General features: G+C 34.0%; 1 protein-coding gene across 3 annotated transcripts in view; it reads left to right on the top strand.

Annotated features, from left to right (window-relative positions):
* The first annotated feature begins 678 nt into the window (after nt 1-678).
* Nucleotides 679-19,511, top strand: part of LOC125670915 (uncharacterized) — a 44,217-nt gene continuing 25,384 nt past the window's right edge. For 2 of the 3 annotated variants that reach the window (XM_056161589.1, XM_048906349.2), the window contains exon 1: nt 679-1,634. In XM_056161589.1, the coding sequence (XP_056017564.1) occupies nt 747-1,634 (888 nt within the window). In that variant the 5' untranslated portion in view covers nt 679-746. Of the gene's footprint in view, nt 1,635-11,874; nt 17,213-19,511 lie in introns of those variants that run through there. The other variant, XM_048906347.2, reaches the window with a different exon arrangement.

The raw sequence follows: 19,511 nt of genomic DNA, 5'->3' as shown, positions 1-19,511 counted from the left end.
CTGCGATTCTAAATACAAAACCTAAATCCTACAGTTAGCTGCGATTCTAAATACAAAACCTAAATCCTACAGTTAGCTGCGATTCTAAATACAGTGTATATCAGACATGTTTTTTCATAATTATTTATTTCACTCTCTAAAATGTGTAAAAAAAAAAAAAAAAAAAAAAAAAAAAAAAAAAACACCAATTTTGTAACGTCATTTGAAAACTTTCAGAAAATATAGATACCCAGGGTTTTCTTTCATTTTAGAGGGTAAAATAAATAACTATAGAAATGAAATACTAGTAAACAGTCTTAAATCTAAGTGTAACAAAAACCAGTCACGCAGCACCTGTAAGATATATAAATGAGGAATCGCTTTAATTGAATTAGTGCTAAATGTTATCGTTTACAATGTGTTGTTGTTGTTTTCTCTTTTTTTGGTAGTTTATCACCAACAAAATGAAGATTATTGCAGTTATCCTATCGCTGTATTATTTGTCCAACTCCACATTTATTTTGACGAGTGTGGAACACAACACAACGATACAAAAGTGTATACATGACTATGGAGGAATTAATATTTGCTTGGCAAAATACAAAATAAACTCTCAGTTTAATCAGGGAACTGGCAATAGTTCACAGAAATATCATGTCGATTGTCACTTTGTTGGAAGCTGGTGTCCTGGTAAATACCTCAGTAGCTGTGTTCCAGTAGAATACGACGTAAGCGAGCCCAATGGAAAAACTGGAGACAAATATGCCATGGTGTCATTTTGTTCAACGCAAAATAAAACCGCATCAAGAAAGAGCTGTTTTTTGCCAATTGATCAGAACAATATTTGGCACCAAGTACCGGTATTCTCACGCCATACAAAAGTTACATATGCTAGTAAACAATGCTCTGAATGTCACGGGGAGGAAGACATCATTCCATGGTCGATTGGTGTATCATGCCCCAGTGTTATAGATCTTAACACCTATTCTGTAACCAGTGCCCTTTGGGAAGATCTTAAACGTCAGAATTGTTCCATTTATTTTACTCCACCACGAAATAGCAACCTGATTCCCTGCAATATCTCTCTTACTACTCAACAAAATGTTGCCGGGAAGCAGGAGGATTTGGAATTAGGAAATGTTGGCAAAAGTTCCAGGAATCAGTATGGTTATTATCGAAGAGTATTCTGTAATTTGTGTATCACGGAGGCGAGACAAAGAGAATTAAATCTCTCTCAGTTGGACGAAAACATCCTCCACAGAAACTGTAACATGCATACGTGTATCGAAATAGATAGTAAACTAGACACGTTCGCTGATTCAGAGACAGTATTATCCGAGGAGCGCAGAAATTGTCTAACTTATGGCTGTACATTTCCTTCTTGGGATATTGTGTCAAATTTCAATAATGTGTATAATGAAAGACCGGCAGATAACTCATCTCATTACGTCGCACACGTGAATTTTACGTCGCTGTGCGTTGAAAATGAAGAATACGAAACCTGGTGTGAAAACAAAATTTATGTTACCCGTTTACAAAATAACTTAAACAGTCATAGTTACCGCGAACTATTTTCCATCCTTGACATGTCAGCGGAGGGAAATGAACGCTTCTCTCCAGAATGCAAATTAGCAGAAATATATGACCCCTACCAAGTAAGTCTCGAGCATCACTTATTGGTTTAAAAGCAACAGTATTGATAATAACAGTTCATACATTGTATTCAATGAAGGTATGACAAGTATAACCAAGAAGTTGCAAGATTCTAAGAAAATTTTATATTTACACTCAGTGGGTAATGCTGAACTAAAGACACATTATTCTAAGTTTAAAATACCTAATATGTGCACGGTGCTACAGTTGGGGCCAGCGCAGGCAGCTAGTGTATACTTTTATTTATCACATATGTGCCCCTTCATCCAGTGGATATCACTCATATGATAAATCATTCATATCCTATAGTACATGTAGGTGTTCATACTCCGTGTTACGTAATGTGCATAGGAACTGGATCAGGGTGACAGAATTTCTTTTTCTTTTTTAATTGTAAAAATTGATGGAAGTGGCACAGGTGTTATTAAATTCTTCAAAATTTGAAAACAATGAATTTATATGTGAAGTAATTAGTGACGATCGAGGGAACAGGCCTGTCATTTTCATTTTCTAGCCTATTTATATAATTCTGATTCCATAATTTTTCTGGGAGTTATGCCCCTTTTGAACTTAGAATTTCCAGCCCGTCTGTCTTGTTATTGCAGTAATGCATAGCATTACCATTCATTATGTGAGGCATTGTCAATCAATGTTGGAGCGTGAGGTATGTGATTAAAACGTGAAACAACCTGCACCTCGGCGTTGCATACAATCCATGATCATATTTTGTATCGATTGTAGACTATTCTCAATGATCAAGGAAATAAAAATACATTTAAAGGAAAAAACACAACACATTAGGTGACATGAACTGAAATCGTTTTTCTTGAAGCTCAAAATGAAAACCTTGTCAGAACTGATCATGTCTTACAATGTAAATCTTTCTGAGTGGTACATGTAGAAAACCCGATAGGTTACATTTGGAAGCAAACACACCAAGATCTTTTATCACATATTTATTAATGTAAATGTTTTTCTCATTTAAAAATGATCTTTTATGAATAAAACATTTCATTTTACTAGGTCACCTGAGTTAACTGAGGTGACCTATTGCAATTGGTTGTCGTCCGTCGTCGTGCGTTAACAATTGAACATTTTTAACTTCTTGATAACTACCAGTCCAACTCGTTTCAAATTTGGTATGAAGCATCTTTGGGACAAGGGGGCATAAATTGTAAATTTCAGTACTCCAGCACCCCTGGGGCCGTAGGAGCGGGGCAAAAACTGCCCAAAATTGAACAATTTTCAAAAATCTTCTCAAAAACCGCACACGTGTAAGAAAAACTAAATGTAATGTGATGTAGAGCAGGAAGGCCCTTCCAAAATTGTAACTTTCATGATCCCCGGTGTAGGGGTTCTGACCCCAGGGCAGGACCAAACTTACTATATAGTGTCTATGTGTAAAACATCTTTAGTGTTTTTGGTACTAAATTGAAACTAAATGGATATTTAGAAAGAGCAGGTAGTCTTTTACCAAAATTGTAAATTTGATGATCCCCAGAGTAGGGGTTCTGAACCCAGGTTGGGGCCAAACTTAGTATATAGTATTTATGTGTAAGTTTGTTGATACTGTATAAAACTAAATACATACTTAGGAATAGCAGAAAAGGATGTACCAAAATGGTGGATATCACAACCCAGGGTTTTGGCTCTAGGATGGGTCCAAATTAGTCATATCTTTTGATGTTTTAATGTTAATTTATGTAAAGCCTCTCATCAGTATATGCACTTTTGAGGGCAGTGAAGTTTTAAGAACACGTCTTGTTTATACTGTTGCTGAACATTAGAATTTAGCTTAGATATTTAGTACAGATTTTTTTTCTAGATTTCATAGCCCTTGGGAGTAGTGATACTTTTCATCACTAGTACTCAGGTGACAGATAAGGCCTGTGGGTCTCTTGTTTATATTTCCCCAACGAACTATTTGTAGCGGTGTAATGTTAACGTTACGAAAGTAGTTCGGGTTGATGTAAATAAAACAGAATATTTTGGAAATGTAAATTTAATGGTCTATTAGGATAAACTATGTGATAAAAAGAATCCCCCATAGTTTGTGGTTAGATATGATTATTATCCAACTCGTTGTGTGTTTTTCAATCCTCTCGTCAATGCTCTGGGATAAAAGAAAACATCCAACTCATTGGATAACAAGAGATGTTTGTAAGACATATATGCCCCCCCCCCACCCACCCCACCCCCCTGGTGCAAAATTGAAAAGGGTTATGTACATGCATCATTTAATTGATGGTAGAATCACTATGTAAATGTTTGGACTGTTGGTTTTGATATTTTTATTTCACATTTACTCATTCTCCGACTTCTAGTACCGGTATTGCTTCAAAGAATTGAAATTAAATACCCCCGGTACAATTAAAATTCTAAGAATCCGTATTTGTGCATTTTTCTGTTTTAAAATTTAGCAACATATTTAATTGATGATGGTGGTTACTCTTTAAAAAATCCTATTTGATATCCTTCATTGTAATACGTATTTTGACTAAATTGGCTGAAAAACATTAACATGTATATACAATAGATTAAAAAAAAATCGGGGAAACATAAGCGAAAAAAATAATAATTAAGAATTGTAAGGCGAGAAACCATAGAAGAAACACGACAAGTCTGATTATCCGCCGCTGTTCACTCTGTCCGCAAAACAAGTTTATCTCTCAAACGCGTTCTTAATACGTGACTGGATTTTTTATAAAACTCTTTATAAATGATACCCGTATTTCTACGTACACGTGTTTCTCGACTTGAGGAGAATATGGAAATAGAAAGTCTTTGGGACGAAACCATTGACGATATCATCTTGTCTCAAGCTACAAGTGAGATTTAGCGCAAATATCTATTTAAAGAACTTAGTCTGAGTCAGTTATCCGTGTTTGATATATGCAATTTTGATCTGGAGGAACTTCATACAGTAGACAGTGATGTTGGGGTTTTTTCTCTCGAAAATGTGGGCGGGGTTTGAAGAAAAGTGTGGGTTATGTACGATATTTAGGCCTATATCAAGAATATTAATATGAACAATTAATGTCTTTCTTTTCTCTAGCTGTATGTGTCTAGATTTTAATTGTTTACTTTGGTTTATCTCAGAAACATCATAAATGTAAAGCAATAAAAATGTACCTAAGTAGTTAGAATAACCTTAACAAGGTTTATGTTTAATAAAGCAATTTATTTTAAAAATTGGCTATTTTATATTTTGGTTACGGCTGTCTTCACTTGTATGCTATTGTGTAGTTGTATTCTTCAGTTGGTATCTATTAGATTTTAAAAATTGTATTTCTACCAAGATTCTTTGTATAACCCAGGGTAAACAGCCCCCCTCCCCTTTCCTATTTTTCAGGAACCGTTTTATCCATTCGCCGATTTTATCCGGTCCTTTGTTTTAGTTAACAAAGTCTCTTTCAGCCAATCAGATTGTCGCGCAAGGCTTCATTTTCTTTGTTTAGTTGGAGTGTTGCCACGGAAAAATTTAGGAAGAAAAAGCAACCTCCACCTCTACTCCTTTTAAGGCACATTTGCTGTCTCCTTTGGTCTGTTTTATGCACCACTTTTGTTTCCAGTAAAGATTTGTGATATCGTATTTTATCGCATTTGTTTTTTGTAACAATATTGTGGCTGAGAGAACGCTGTTGTGTATTACTTTTATATATTACATTTCTAGTCAAGATGCGGGTATGTCTCCCAGTCAATTTTGTTCTGTATTTTTAGGACTCACACTTTTCGTCATTTTTAATAAATGGCAATCTTTTACACCTAACATGTTTTTCTGTTATGATTTACATGGAAACAAATAGGGCTGCAATGTTGCCCTGGAGTAAGAGCAAATTTAACATAAATTAACTTAAGATGACCCTATATATGAAATGGTAATAATATGTGTATGTTTACGTTTGCAGGAAATATTATTTGAATTTTTTCTTCTCCATATCAAGAGGGGAACATCTCGTTCAGGACAATTTCTTTGACTAAGTATCAATGTCTGTTCTTGAACTTATGGTGGGGTATATTTAAGGATAAAAATTCTTTTCATGATCTGTTATATGGGAATTCGGTTGCAAATATTGCAGAGGGCTAAATATGAAAAGAAGAACTTGATACATTGTCAGAATGAGTTAAAAGCATAAGAGGAATATTAAAATCCTGCATTAGACATATTAAAACAAAAGTACGTATCATCTATCCTTCTGTGTTTAGTAAACCAAAAGTGATAAAAGAATTAGATAGGTTACATGAGGAATATGTTTTGGTTCCAGCTGACGAAGCTTGTAACAACATTGTCTTTGTTTGTAAGACTCATTATTACAACTGTATTTTAAACGAACTTGGCATTAATTCCACCTTTGGTAATCGTACTTATACTCCAACTGCCCTTTCAAAAGATGAAATTCTTCAAAACCATGCTTCAGTTTTAGACACATTTAATATCCCAGTCAATGGGTCGAATGAATATGAGTTATCGTACCTATGCTGGATTCCTAAACTACATACGTGTGCATGTAATAATAATAATAAATTCTTTATTTAGACAGGATAGCACAATTAGTACAAATGACTAGTTTACATTGTGGTCCTGTATAAAACATATTCACAGACAGATAAATGAGAGAATAGAAAAATAGATAACATAATATAAAATATATACATAAAATATACACACGATATCACGGGGGGGGGGATAAACATATACATATCTATATATCACTTATTTGAGTAATAATGCTGCAAATATGCTGATTTAAAAGATGTAATAGAACAACAGCTTCTGACAGACTCGGGCAACTGATTCCATAAATTGTGGAGGATACCTTAAAAGACCGTTTATAATATTCAGTTCGAACTTTTGGTAAATATAAAATGCCACTATCGCTACTTCTTGTTGTTCTGGAACTAACCTGGCTGACAAAACTAAAAACGTTCATATATTCTGGTGTCATGTTATTAAGAACCTTAAAAGCAAGCACTAGTTTTCTATATACAAAATAATCATGAACAGGCATCCATTTAAGAACACTAAAAATATCAGCTGTAGAAGTCTGAGTTACTTTCACCTTCAATATAATTCTGGCTGCCCTTTTCTGTAACTTAAAAAGTCTGTCAATAAAAACCCTGTTTTTGGCTGAGCACCAAACTGTGCAACAATAATTAAAATGAGGAAATATAACAGTGTTAAAATTTTTCAATAATGCTGCATTTGATATAAAAGTTTGTAGACGACGTAAAATGCCTATTTTCTGTGAAAGAATCAATGTGTACAGACCAAGTTAGACATTCATCTATTTGTACACCAAGAAGTTTGGCCGTTTTAACAGTATCTAAAATATTTTCTCCTACTTTGATACACATTTGTCTACATTTTGAGAGTTTTTGTGCAGTGCCAATCAACATACATTGTGTTTTCGCTAAATTCATCTTAAGTTTATTACTTTCCATCCATTTCATAGAGTTTAAAAGATCATCATGTAACCTTTGCTCAATAACATCAATAGATTGATGTGAAACATCCTGAGATGTATCATCTGCATATATAGAGACATTTGAGTGCTTTAGGCATTTAGGATAATCGTTAACAACATAAAAACCCTTACAAACAAAGATACATTGTTGGATCCAGTAAGTGCTCTAACAAGCCCCTAAATATTCACAGCTGTGAAAGAGAAACTTCAAACTTACTGTGCGACTACATATGCCAGAAGTGGTGTTATCTCGGCAGAATAGAGCAAGCAAACAAGTGTGTGGCAGTTTTTGTCATGGCTTTACTTATTTTAAAATATTTATTAGGAACGTGGTGTTAAAGAGGAGGGGGACTTCTTCCTAATTTTATGGTGGGTACTACGGGGAAATAAATTCATAAGCCTATCGTAGCTACCCCCCACCGGAAATTTCCGACTTGAATTCGGATGTTGGCTGTCTTCCTGCATAACATACATCTGTAATTTGGCACGCTTGCTTACTAATTGTTATATTCTCTGTTGACAAATAGTGCAGTAATTTTTCTTTTAAACAAACTCTACAGATTTCGATGTCCGCTCAAGTTAAGGTAGATAAGTACTCAATGTTTATTAGTTGAATTTAAATAGAACCAAGACATATTTCTTTTAAAAATCTCGGCTATAAATGATGCAGTTATATAGGTAATTTTCCTATGTACAAATCTTACATTGTCTGTGATTGGTCGATTTTTTACTGCTGCAAAAATTATTTTTACTACTGTTATGAATATCTAATTGTGGGTAGCTTTGGCCAGTGTTTTATTTTTACTAGTAGTGAAATTATTTTTACTGGTAGTAAAATTTAATTTTACTGGTATTATAAATAAATAACTGTGGGTAGGATAGCCACTCATGTATTCTTATTGTAGTAAAAATATTATTCCTTTTTACTAGTAGTATGAATAATCATACTACCAGTAAAATTAATTTTACTCCCGGTAAAATTATTTTTTACTGCTGGTACAAATAATAATTAACCGTGGGTAGCTTATAAATAATAATTAACTGTGGGTAGCTTTGGCCAGTGTTTTATTTTTACTGGTAGTGAAATTATTTTTACTGGTAGTAAAATTAATTTTACTGGTCGTCCAGTATAAATAAATGATTATGGGTAGGATGGCCAACCATATTCGTCAGCCCACTGGCTGTGTATAAGAAAAGGGTCTGGTATTATGGTCCATTCAATGTTGAATAAATTCTGTTTAAAATCCAGCTGTGACGTCATTCTATTGTAATTGCGCTCCAATATTTTTCAGGACTGGAGAGTTTCAGACAACTACTTAGTGATGTTCTGTTGAGTTAAGTGTGATTATTTATGAACAAGTTCCCCCTAATCCCCCTGACCTAAGTCTGTCACTGTTTTAACACAATGAAAAGAATAATTTTCACAGCGAAACCTAAAGGTATAGATGGGAGTTGAAGCCAAAACTTTTCACACGAAAGACAGACATCCACTGAGGATGATGACAATTCTGGAAAAGCTTAACAATAGATGTTTTATATGACAAAACTCTATACTAGTATCATATGTAATTCTGATATCTAACAATAGATGTTTCATATGACAAAACTCTATACTAGTATTATATGTAATTCTGATATTTAACAATAGATGTTTCATATGACAAAACTCTATACTAGTATTATATGTAATTCTGATATTTAACAATAGATGTTTCATATGACAAAACTCTATACTAGTATTATGTAATTCTGATATTTAACAATAGATGTTTCATATGACAAAACTCTATACTAGTATTATATGTAAATCTGATATTTAACAATAGATGTTTTATATGACAAAACTCTATACTAGTATCATATGTAATTCTGATATTTAACAATAGATGTTTTATATGACAAAACTCTATACTAGTATCATATGTAATTCTGATATTTAACAATATATGTTTTATATGACAAAACTCTATACTAGTATTGTATGTAATTCTGATATTTAACAATAGATGTTTCATATGACAAAACTCTATACTAGTATCATATGTAATTCTGATATTTAACAATAGATGTTTCATATGACAAAACTCTATGCTAGTATTATATGTAATTCTGATATTTAAAAGTTTAACAATAGATGTTTCATATGACAAAACTCTATACTAGTATTATGTAATTCTGATATTTAACAATAGATGTTTCATATGACAAAACTCTATACTAGTATTGTATGTAATTCTGATATTTAACAATAGATGTTTCATATGACAAAACTCTATACTAGTATTATATGTAATTCTGATATTTAACAATAGATGTTTCATATTACAACACTCTATACTAGTATTATGTAATTCTGATATTTAATAGTGTTATTAGAATTTATTGAAAGAATTCCAAAATATGAGTTACAATTATAGTTAGATTTTGTAGCTAGATTTATACTGGGGGTGGGTTTTAAGTATGTCAATGTCCTAGTTCCTCTCCATTCCTGAAAAGCAGTGGACATTCGGGGCTTCGGTTCTGTTACTTTTAAGGAATGGGGATGTACTCGAACATTAACCTATACAGAATCACAGGTCTCACCTTCACATATGTTCTGCCGCTGATGACGTTTCGCTAATATTCATAACATGGACAGAATAGGCAAGCGCCACACGTTCGTGTTCAGCTTCGTCTTTTGCCAGTCCGCGTTTTCCGAGGTATCCACGAGAAGCCTCCGTTTTCCACGTCAAAAATACCTCTAAAGATTAATATACAGCAATTGAAATGAGTCTTTAAAAGACGGATAACACGTCGTAGTGTCCATTACCGCTGGTTTAATCTTGGTACGAGTTGTGTAGATCTGTTACGGTGACACTGCGCATTAGTTACGTGTCTCCAACGAAAGAAAATGGAGGGTAAACAATATAGCCCAATTTAGATTTTCAACTAATTCTCTCTGATACACTTGTTACCAGTAGAGCTCGCCAGCGGCCCGCATCAAGGGTTCTCTCATAGAGAGAGAGGAATTCACACAATACATGTAACAGTAACACAGTAAATAGAGTAAATAAATCTTCGACGAATTTCACTTTGTGTTTGAAAGTCTTCAAATTATGAGTAGAATGAAAAGTGAAAATAACGAACAGTGATCATTCTCACAGAGAATAAATGATTAATCAAGAGGTATCATTTTCCCAAACCCTATCAGTGTTAAAACTATCATTGAGTACAACAAATACAAAAGAACTATGTAATATAGATCTTTTTGTTTTAAAATTCTTATCATTTGAGAAATAGTATCTTAAAAAGTATGTACATATAATAAGAGGTTAGAAATTCTTATCAACTAGGAAATTGCTAATTAATCGTTTACATCGAACCAAACCTGTGTAAATAAGGCAGGCTACTAACAAACACGTTGATGGTACATCTCGTTTAAAGTCAGCATTTAGCAAATTCTATGGTCGTTATAACGCTCTAGTTTGCCAATACATGTACAACCTATCATTGGGTCAAATGCTGTTCCACCTCTGGTGTGTCCAGATTTCCGTGTTTGCCTCATTCTCTATTTTGTACTGCTGATAGGAGTTATGAGATTGATCACTGTTCGTTATCGTCACCTTTCATCTTGTAATCTACAGGATGTAGTGTATTGGTTCAAATAAGATAAAACAAACAAACAGCACTTGTAGTGTAAATAGCGATGCACAGTGTAAATAGGGTACTTCGGAATTTTGGCCCTACATCATGACTTTCAATTTCTGCCAAAGGATTTATTTGGATTGATTGTATATTGTTTAACGTCCCTCTAGAGAATATTTCACTCACATGGATACGTCACCATTGCCGGTGAAGGGCTGCAAAATTTAGGCCTATACTCGGCGCTAATGGCCGTTGAGCGGGGAGGGATATATCGTGCCACACCGCTGTGACACGGCGCCTTGGATTTTGTGATCTCATTCGAAGGACCGCCCCATTCAATCGCCTCTTACGACAAGCAAGGGGTAATGAGGACCTATTCTAACCCGGATGCCTACGGGGTTATTCATTTGGAAGAAGCACACTGTAAAATTAGAAGTTGTTTTTCGTGGTTGGACATACAAGAGCAGGAGAGACGGAACAATCATAAAAAGGATACGAAATTAATCGATTTCTTTTATAGGAAAACTTTACCCTTAGAAAATAAATCATTTTGTGGTGAATGATATTTGTAACTTTCTTACGTAATCGCAGGAACATCATATCAATCCCTTTTTATGACACCATAGGGGTTTTGCACGTTTTCTTTTTCGATATTTTGTCCACTGGTAAAGAAAAGCTTAATCGAGTTCCCGAACTCTCTTATTGTATCTGCTTCTCTTGGAGATCCGGGTTAGAATAGGTCCTCAGTACCTCTTGCTTGTTGTAAGAGGAGACTATATAGGGCGGTCCTTCGGTGAGACCGCAAAAAATTTGAGGCCCCTTGTCACAGCAGGTGTGGCACGATAAACATCCCTCCCTGCTCAAGGGCCGAACAAAGGCCTAAATTTTGCAGCCTTTCACCGGCAATGGTGACGTCTCCATGTGAGTGAAATATTCTTGAGAGGGACGTAAAACAATATTCAATCAATCATTAATGTATCTGCATGAAAAAATGGGTAAGCAAAGAATAGAAAATTAAAATAATTCCCTATACCACATCTTACAGGGCGGAAATTTGTAAAATTTTGATAATTATTTCTTTTCTAAAAACATCATCATTAACCTCAGATCATCTGTGTATCTTTTTAAAATAAATATTTTGTTTCTCTTGTAGAGAAAGTGTAGGAAACTTGTTTGTGCACCGGGGAAGACGTTACAGGGCTCCTCCTGTCAGCACCTTATCACGCATGCTCAGAATGTCGCCTATAACATTGCCTTTGAAGTGCTGATGGATTCCGATACTTCAAATGAAACTTCCTGTGTGATATTTGATATTCTAAAAAGCGTTATTCAAGAGGAAATATTTGAAGGAAAGGTGGATTTTGCTGAAATATATTATCACCCTATTAAAAATATCAAGTCAGAGGCTAATGAATTATTGCAAAACACAATGAATGTGTATATAGGATTAGAAATAGGTAATGACACAAATCCCATTCATCGCAAACCTCTAGAATTGCATCTTTTAAATCTAACACATCTTACAGTAGACTACAAAGAGTTTCACTTTCGTTTTCAAGAAAATGTAGAGTCGTGGTACCTTCCATCACAACAGAATGAATTATCATTGAAGTTGAACTGCTCTGATCCTAATTTAAATTCAGACAACAGGGCATACTCATTTGATGTCACAAGCCTTCTTTTCTGTACCCAAATTGAATTGAATTCTGAAGAATTTGTTTTTTCAAAACACAGCCAACAAATAGTTGTCGGCGTTCTTAACAAAAAGTTTGATGCAACACAATTTGGTAGAAATGAAAACGGTAGCGTTCAAATTTGTTCAGATACGTATTTACTATTCGGGAGGGAACCATCAACATTGAAGCTGGCATCTTATATTGTTTCCGTTGTATGTACGATCATATCACTGCTTTCTTTATCACTGACTTTTCTGACGTTCTGTTTATTTTCAGTTCTACGAAGTATTCCTGGTAAAAATGTCATGTGTTTTACACTTTCTCTATTCTTTGCCCAGTTACTTTTCCTATTGCGATCCGAGAAGAGGGATGAATTAACATGCGCTCTGATTGGTGGCCTGACTCATTACTTTTGGATCTCGGTTTTCACTTGTACTAATATTTCCTGTTTCCACATGTTCAAATTATTTGTAAGAAATTTGCTTTTTCGCAATGATAAGTCTTATGAAAAAAGGTTATTTGTGAAATATATAGTTCTATCTTACGTATTACCAACAGTTCCTGTGGCGATAAATGTGATCCTTCATTTCATCTTATCAAACTCGTCAACATTTGGATATGGTGGGGAAGTGTGCTTCCTGTCAAGTACTTTGGCTTTGGTTTTAACATTTATACTCCCGATTATCTTGCAGATTATCTTTAACATAATAATGTTTTCAGCTACATTCTATTCTATAAAAACCACCCCTATTGTCGAAGACCGAATAGAGAGAAGCGATTTTTTGATTTTCTTTAAATTGTTTCTCCTTACTGGAATATCCTGGGTTCTTCTTGTCATTGATGGATTTTTCGAGTTGTCCCCGTTCACATTTTTGGCGATATTTCTTAATGGATCACAAGGTGTATTTCTGTTCATTGTTAACGTCTGCAATAAAAATGTTATTAGCTTGTATAAATGTAAATTGAGGGGGAAAAGTGACTCTGGCGAAAATAAGTATATATAACCATGTATCATTATTACGTTATAATCCATGCAAACATATTCTAGTTACTTAGATTTTGGTAAATTCTCAGGATATTGAACGCTAACATTCTCTAGATTTTACACAGATCTTATAATAGACTATCTATTAGCTATATAATGATATCGGTGTGAAAACTTCATTTTTGTTTTAAAGTAACAAACAAGTCTCGTAGTCAATGTTTGAATTTCATTTTTAAAACACAGGTTCTCTTGACGTTTTAAAGATATAAAATTTTAAAAGATTGTCTTTCTCTAAATAAACTATTCACAAGGTATATCACGCCGCCATCTTGGTTTTCTTTTTCGGTAAAAAGCTCGATTTAATATGATAATTAGACCTCTACCAACCCCTACCGTTTAAAAGCAATCCTGCCAAGGTATTATCCCTCGCATAGTCAGGGTGAACTGGAAATAATTATAGTCCATTGTTAAGACCTTGACAGAGTTGCTTCTATACCTGTACCTTGTGAACGGAACCATTTTTTTTATACATGTATATATTTTAGAAAATCGAGAGTCTGAGTTTGAATATAAATAATGTTAAAAATTTAGAATATATACAGTTGGTGCCAAGGGAATAAAATTCTCTTATTAATTAATTATTTTGTTCAAGAACTCAAAAGTATGAGAAAATTAAAGATCTTGAAATTTTGAAACCATGAGTTTGCCTGTATTTAACAAAATATTACTTTCCGTTTCATTCTGTGTAAAATTATCTCAAAACCAGGATTCTTTAAATGCTTGTAACTCCTGATTGGAAAACTAGTAAATGCAGAAGTGACTGTCAAGAATGCTGATTATGTTTTTCATCCCTTTTAAAATTGCTATTTTTAACTTTCCCAACTGCTTACAATGCTTATACTACTTCATACAATAGATGTATAATTTTTATAATCAGTACAGGTTTTCTTAAACGTGGGAGATTTAAATTGGTAGGTATTCCAAACCGCGAAAACAATTAGTCACAACCAACCCCCGACCCCAACCGATGATAGTTATGGGGATCTCTTTTATAGGTATACACTGTAATTCAAGACTGGAATAGTTGAAAATAGCCTAATTTGTAAAAATGTCATAAAGTTGTTAGTGGAATTCAAAATTCTAACAAATCATGGAAAGAATTCATCAGCATAGCGTACTGTAAACTCCATCATTGTACTGTAAACTCCATCATTGTACTGTAAACTCCATCATTGTACTGTAAACTCTGTTATTATGTTGTAAACTCCATCATTGTACTGTAAACTCTGTCATTATGCTGTAAACTCCTTCATTGTCCTGTAAACTCCATCATTGTACTGTAAACTCCATCATTGTACTGTAAACTCTGTTATTATGTTGTAAACTCCATCACTGTATTGTAAACTCCATCATTGTACTGTAAACTCTGTCATTATGCTGTAAACTCCTTCATTGTCCTGTCAACTCCTTTGTTGTACTGTAAACTCCTTCGTTGTACTGTAAACTCTGTCATTATGCTGTAAGCTCCTTCATTGTACTGTCAACTCCTTCATTGAACTGTCAACTCCTTCATTGTACTGTCAACTCCTTCATTGTACTGTAACCTGTCATTATGCTCTAATCTCCTTAATTGTACTGTCAACTCCTTCATTGTACTGTAAACTCCTTCATTGTACTGTCAACTCCTTCATTGTACTGTCAACTCCTTCATTGTACTGTAACCTGTCATTATGTTCTAATCTCCTTCATTATACTGTAAACTCCTTCATTGTATTGTAAACTCTTTCATTATGCTGTAAATACCTTCATTGTACTGTAAACTCCTTCATTGTACTGTTACCTGTCATTATGCTGTAAACTCCATCACTGTACTGTAAGCTCCATCATTGTACTGTAAACTCTGTCATTATGCTGTAAACTCCTTCATTGTACTGTAAACTCCATCATTGTACTGTAAACTCTGTTATTATGTTGTAAACTCCATCACTGTATTGTAAACTCCATCATTGTACTGTAAACTCTGTCATTATGCTGTAAACTCCTTCATTGTCCTGTAAACTCCTTTGTTGTACTGTAAACTGTCATTATGCTGTAAGCTCCTTCATTGTACTGTAGACTCCTTCATTGTACTGTAAACTCTTTCATTATGCTGTAAACTCCTTCATTGTCCTGTAAACTCCTTTGTTGTATTGTAAACTCCTTCATTGTCCTGTAAACTCCTTTGTTGTATTGTAAACTCCTTCGTTGTACTGTAAACTCTGCCATTATGCTGTAAGCTCCTTCATTGTACTGTAAACTCCTTCATTGTACTGTAAACTCCTTCATTGTATTGTAAACTCCTTCATTGTACTGTCAACTCCTTCATTGTACTGTAACCTGTCACCATGCTCTAATCTCCTTCATTATACTGTAAACTCCTTCATTGTACTGTAAACTCTTTCATTATGCTGTAAACACCTTCATTGTACTGTAAACTCTTTCATTGTACTGTTACCTGTCATTATGCTGTAAACTCCTTCATTGTACTGTAAACTTCGTCATTATGCTGTAAACTCCATCACTGTACTGTAAACTCCATCATTGTACTGTAAACTCCTTTGTTGTACTGTAAACTCCTTCGTTGTACTGTAAACTCTGTCATTATGCTGTAAACTCCTGCATTGTCCTGTCAACTCCTTTGTTGTACTGTAAACTCCTTCGTTGTACTGTAAACTCTGTCATTATGCTGTAAACTCCTTCATTGTCCTGTCAACTCCTTTGTTGTACTGTAAACTCCTTCGTTGTACTGTAAACTCTGTCATTATGCTGTAAGCTCCTTCATTGTACTGTCAACTCCTTCATTGTACTGTCAACTTCTTCGTTGTACTGTCAACTCCTTCATTGTACTGTCAACTCCTTCATTGTACTGTAACCTGTAACCTGTCATTATGCTGTAAACTTCATCATTGTACTGTAAATTCTGTCTTTATGCTGTCAACTCCTTCGTTGTACTGTAAACTCTGTCATTATGCTGTAAACTCCTTCATTGTACTGTAAACTCTGTCATTGTACTGTAAACTTCGTCATTATGCTGTAAACTCCATCATTGTACTGTATATTCCTTCATTGTACTGTAACCTGTCATTATCCTGTAAACTCCTTCACCGTACTGTAAACACCGTCGTTGTACTGTAAACTCCTTCATTATACTGTAAACTCTTTCATTATACTGTAAACTCCTTCATTATACTGTAACCTGTCATTATGCTGTAAACTCCTTCATTGTGCTGTAAACTTCGCCGTTGTGCTGTAAACTCCGTCCATGTACAGTAAACGCCGTCATTGTACTGTAAAATTCGTCGTTGTACTATAAACTCCTTCATTATACTGTAAACTTCATCAATGTACTATAAACTACATCATTGTACTGTAAACTCTGTCATTGTGTTGTAAACTCCGTCATTGTGCTGTAAACCCCTTCATTGTGCTGTAAACTCTTTCATTGTCGCGAGGGGTCCAATTTCTCATTGTAACTTATTGTAAACTTCGTCGTGAGGGATCCAATTTGTCGGTTGGTAAACGTTAGTTAAATATTACAGAGTATATTTATACCAAAGTATATAAGATACATTTGTATATTTCACAATGACTTCATAGATCACGTGGACCAATAGCGCATGTATTCGCGTGCTCAAGAAGCCATCTATGTAAACCAAACTACAACTGTTTTCATACATGTACATGTACATATATATATGTATCATTAATAGGAAAACAAGCATTTCTTTTCTATTATACATGTCAATTTAAATGTTTTCATAGTTTGAATAAATTTTAAGTAAACCAGTCATTTTCAATTGTTATGAGTTTTACCATATGGATATCTCCTATATGAAAACAGTACATGCTGAGGCATTGCATGAACGTACGAAGAGGAGATACATGTAATCAGTTTTGGAAGAAGAACGAACTTGCATCAAATCCAGTTTATGTATTATACACTGTCATATTGTGCCTATCGTGAACTTAACATTAATTAAACGTCAATCGTGCTTGTATAGTATGAAAATTAATGTTATTAAATTTCTAACGTTAAATCAATGTTAATGCTAATTTGATGTGAACTTAATTAATTCAACATAAAATATTTAACGTTGAATTAATGTAGAAGCTCGATTCACATTGAATTTTTAAAACTGAGTTAATTAATATGCTCAGTTATTGTTATATGAATGTGAAGAATCAGTTGTAAATGGAGAGAATTTCTTGGAAATGGGTATTAAAAGGTTTCTTTTCATTTTTTGATAGATTAAACACAAATCAAACGTGAAAGAAAATATATTGAGGGAAAGGCTTTTGTTTTGTGGCTAAATCACCATTTATTGATGAAAAATCGTTCGAGATTCAAAAATGTAATTAAAATCTGCTTCATTTTGAACTCTTGATTTATAATCCTATTCCAATAGATTGGTGTATCTTATAACACATATGCCAAGTTTAGAAAACAGAAATGAAGGGAATGCTGTTATTTTGAGGCTTAATTACCATTTATTAATGAAAAATCGTTAAAAATGGGAAACCCAATTAAAATCTGTGCTTCAATTGAAACTGTTGATTATATCATATTTAAATAGATTAACATATCCTATAAAAATGTGACATGTTTAGAAAAATACTGAAGGAAAAGCTATTATTTTGAGGCTAAAACACAATTTGTTGATTAAAGAAAATCGGAAATTATAATCGATGTCTATACAATTATTAAAAATCTTTGTTTTATATCATTTTCATATAAGTCACCACAACCTGTAATTAGAAAGATAAGTCACCACATCCTGTAACAAGGATTAAAAGGTTCGTTAAAATGGGGACAGGAAAGCTAAAAAAAATTAATGCTAAAACGTCACTTTTAAATGGAAACGAAGAAAACTGAAATTCCATTCAAAATCCCTTTTTTATCTTTCAAAAACAAAGTGATATTCTAATGATAAAAGAGGACTACGCAAAGCCCTATAAAACCGAACTATATGACATAAAGGATTCATTTGAAGGGGGGGGGTAAGGAAAATGATAATTAATCTATGAAAATTAAAAATATATAGTGAATATCATAAAACTGAAGAAAACCAATTATCATTTACATCTACATGTATATGCAGTTTCACTACAAACACATTATACCTACATGTAACCTTGACGTTTGACTTTTTAATACCTGAAAGATAAGGATCATCCCTTTGTGGCAGAAATTCTTCATGCGAAGATTCATAGCTAAAGTCAAACACTTTCTGAGGCATATTTGTACACGTAAAAAGGAGACCTTGATCAATGTTAAATGGACTTTGGTGATACCTCCACACTATGGAATATGTGCATTTTTTCCAGTCATGTTTGTGTTAGTAAACAATCGCAAGATAGAGTACCTATATTAATCATGAAAGTCAAGCGTAATGGCTGGATGACCTTGTCTCTTGTATTGACCTTTGATTTGATAAATCGGTCTTCTGTGTCTGCCGAACACCATTTAGAGTTTTCGAGTTATTTCCTATTTGCAGAATATTTCTACGTATACCATGGTATATATATTGTCAGGATTCTGTTTTAGAAACAAGAGGCCGAAGGGTCACATCGCTCACCTGAGTCACATTGGCTCATATTTAAAGATTTTCCCTATAATATATTTGTATGCAAAACTTTTATACCCCCTTGTGACCCCATCCTACCCCGGGGGGCCATGATTTTAACAAATTGAAATATCTCAGAAAGCTTTCATGTAAATATCAGCTTTTCTGGCTCAGTGGTTCTTGAGAAGAAGATTTTTAAAGATTTTCCTTATATATTTGTATGTAAAACTTTGATCCCCTATTGTGGCCCCATCCAACCCCCAGGGGCCATGATTTGAACAAACTTGAATCTGCATTATGTCAGGAAGCTTTCAAGTAAATCTCAGTGGTTCTTGAGAAGAAGATATTTAAAGATTTTTCCTATATATTGGTATGGAAAACTTTTATCCCCTATTGTGGCCCCATCCTTGGGGCCATGATTTGAACAAAATTGAATGTGCGCTAGGTCAGGAAGCTTTCATTTAAATTTCAGCTTTTCTGGCCCAGTGGTTCTTGAGAAGATTTTTAAATGGACCCACCCTATTTT

This window comes from Ostrea edulis, chromosome 4, assembly GCF_947568905.1.
Source record: "Ostrea edulis chromosome 4, xbOstEdul1.1, whole genome shotgun sequence".
Lineage (NCBI taxonomy): Eukaryota > Metazoa > Mollusca > Bivalvia > Ostreida > Ostreidae > Ostrea > Ostrea edulis.
Note: the sequence above shows the minus strand (reverse complement) of the source record. Positions and strands in the feature narration are given on the sequence as shown.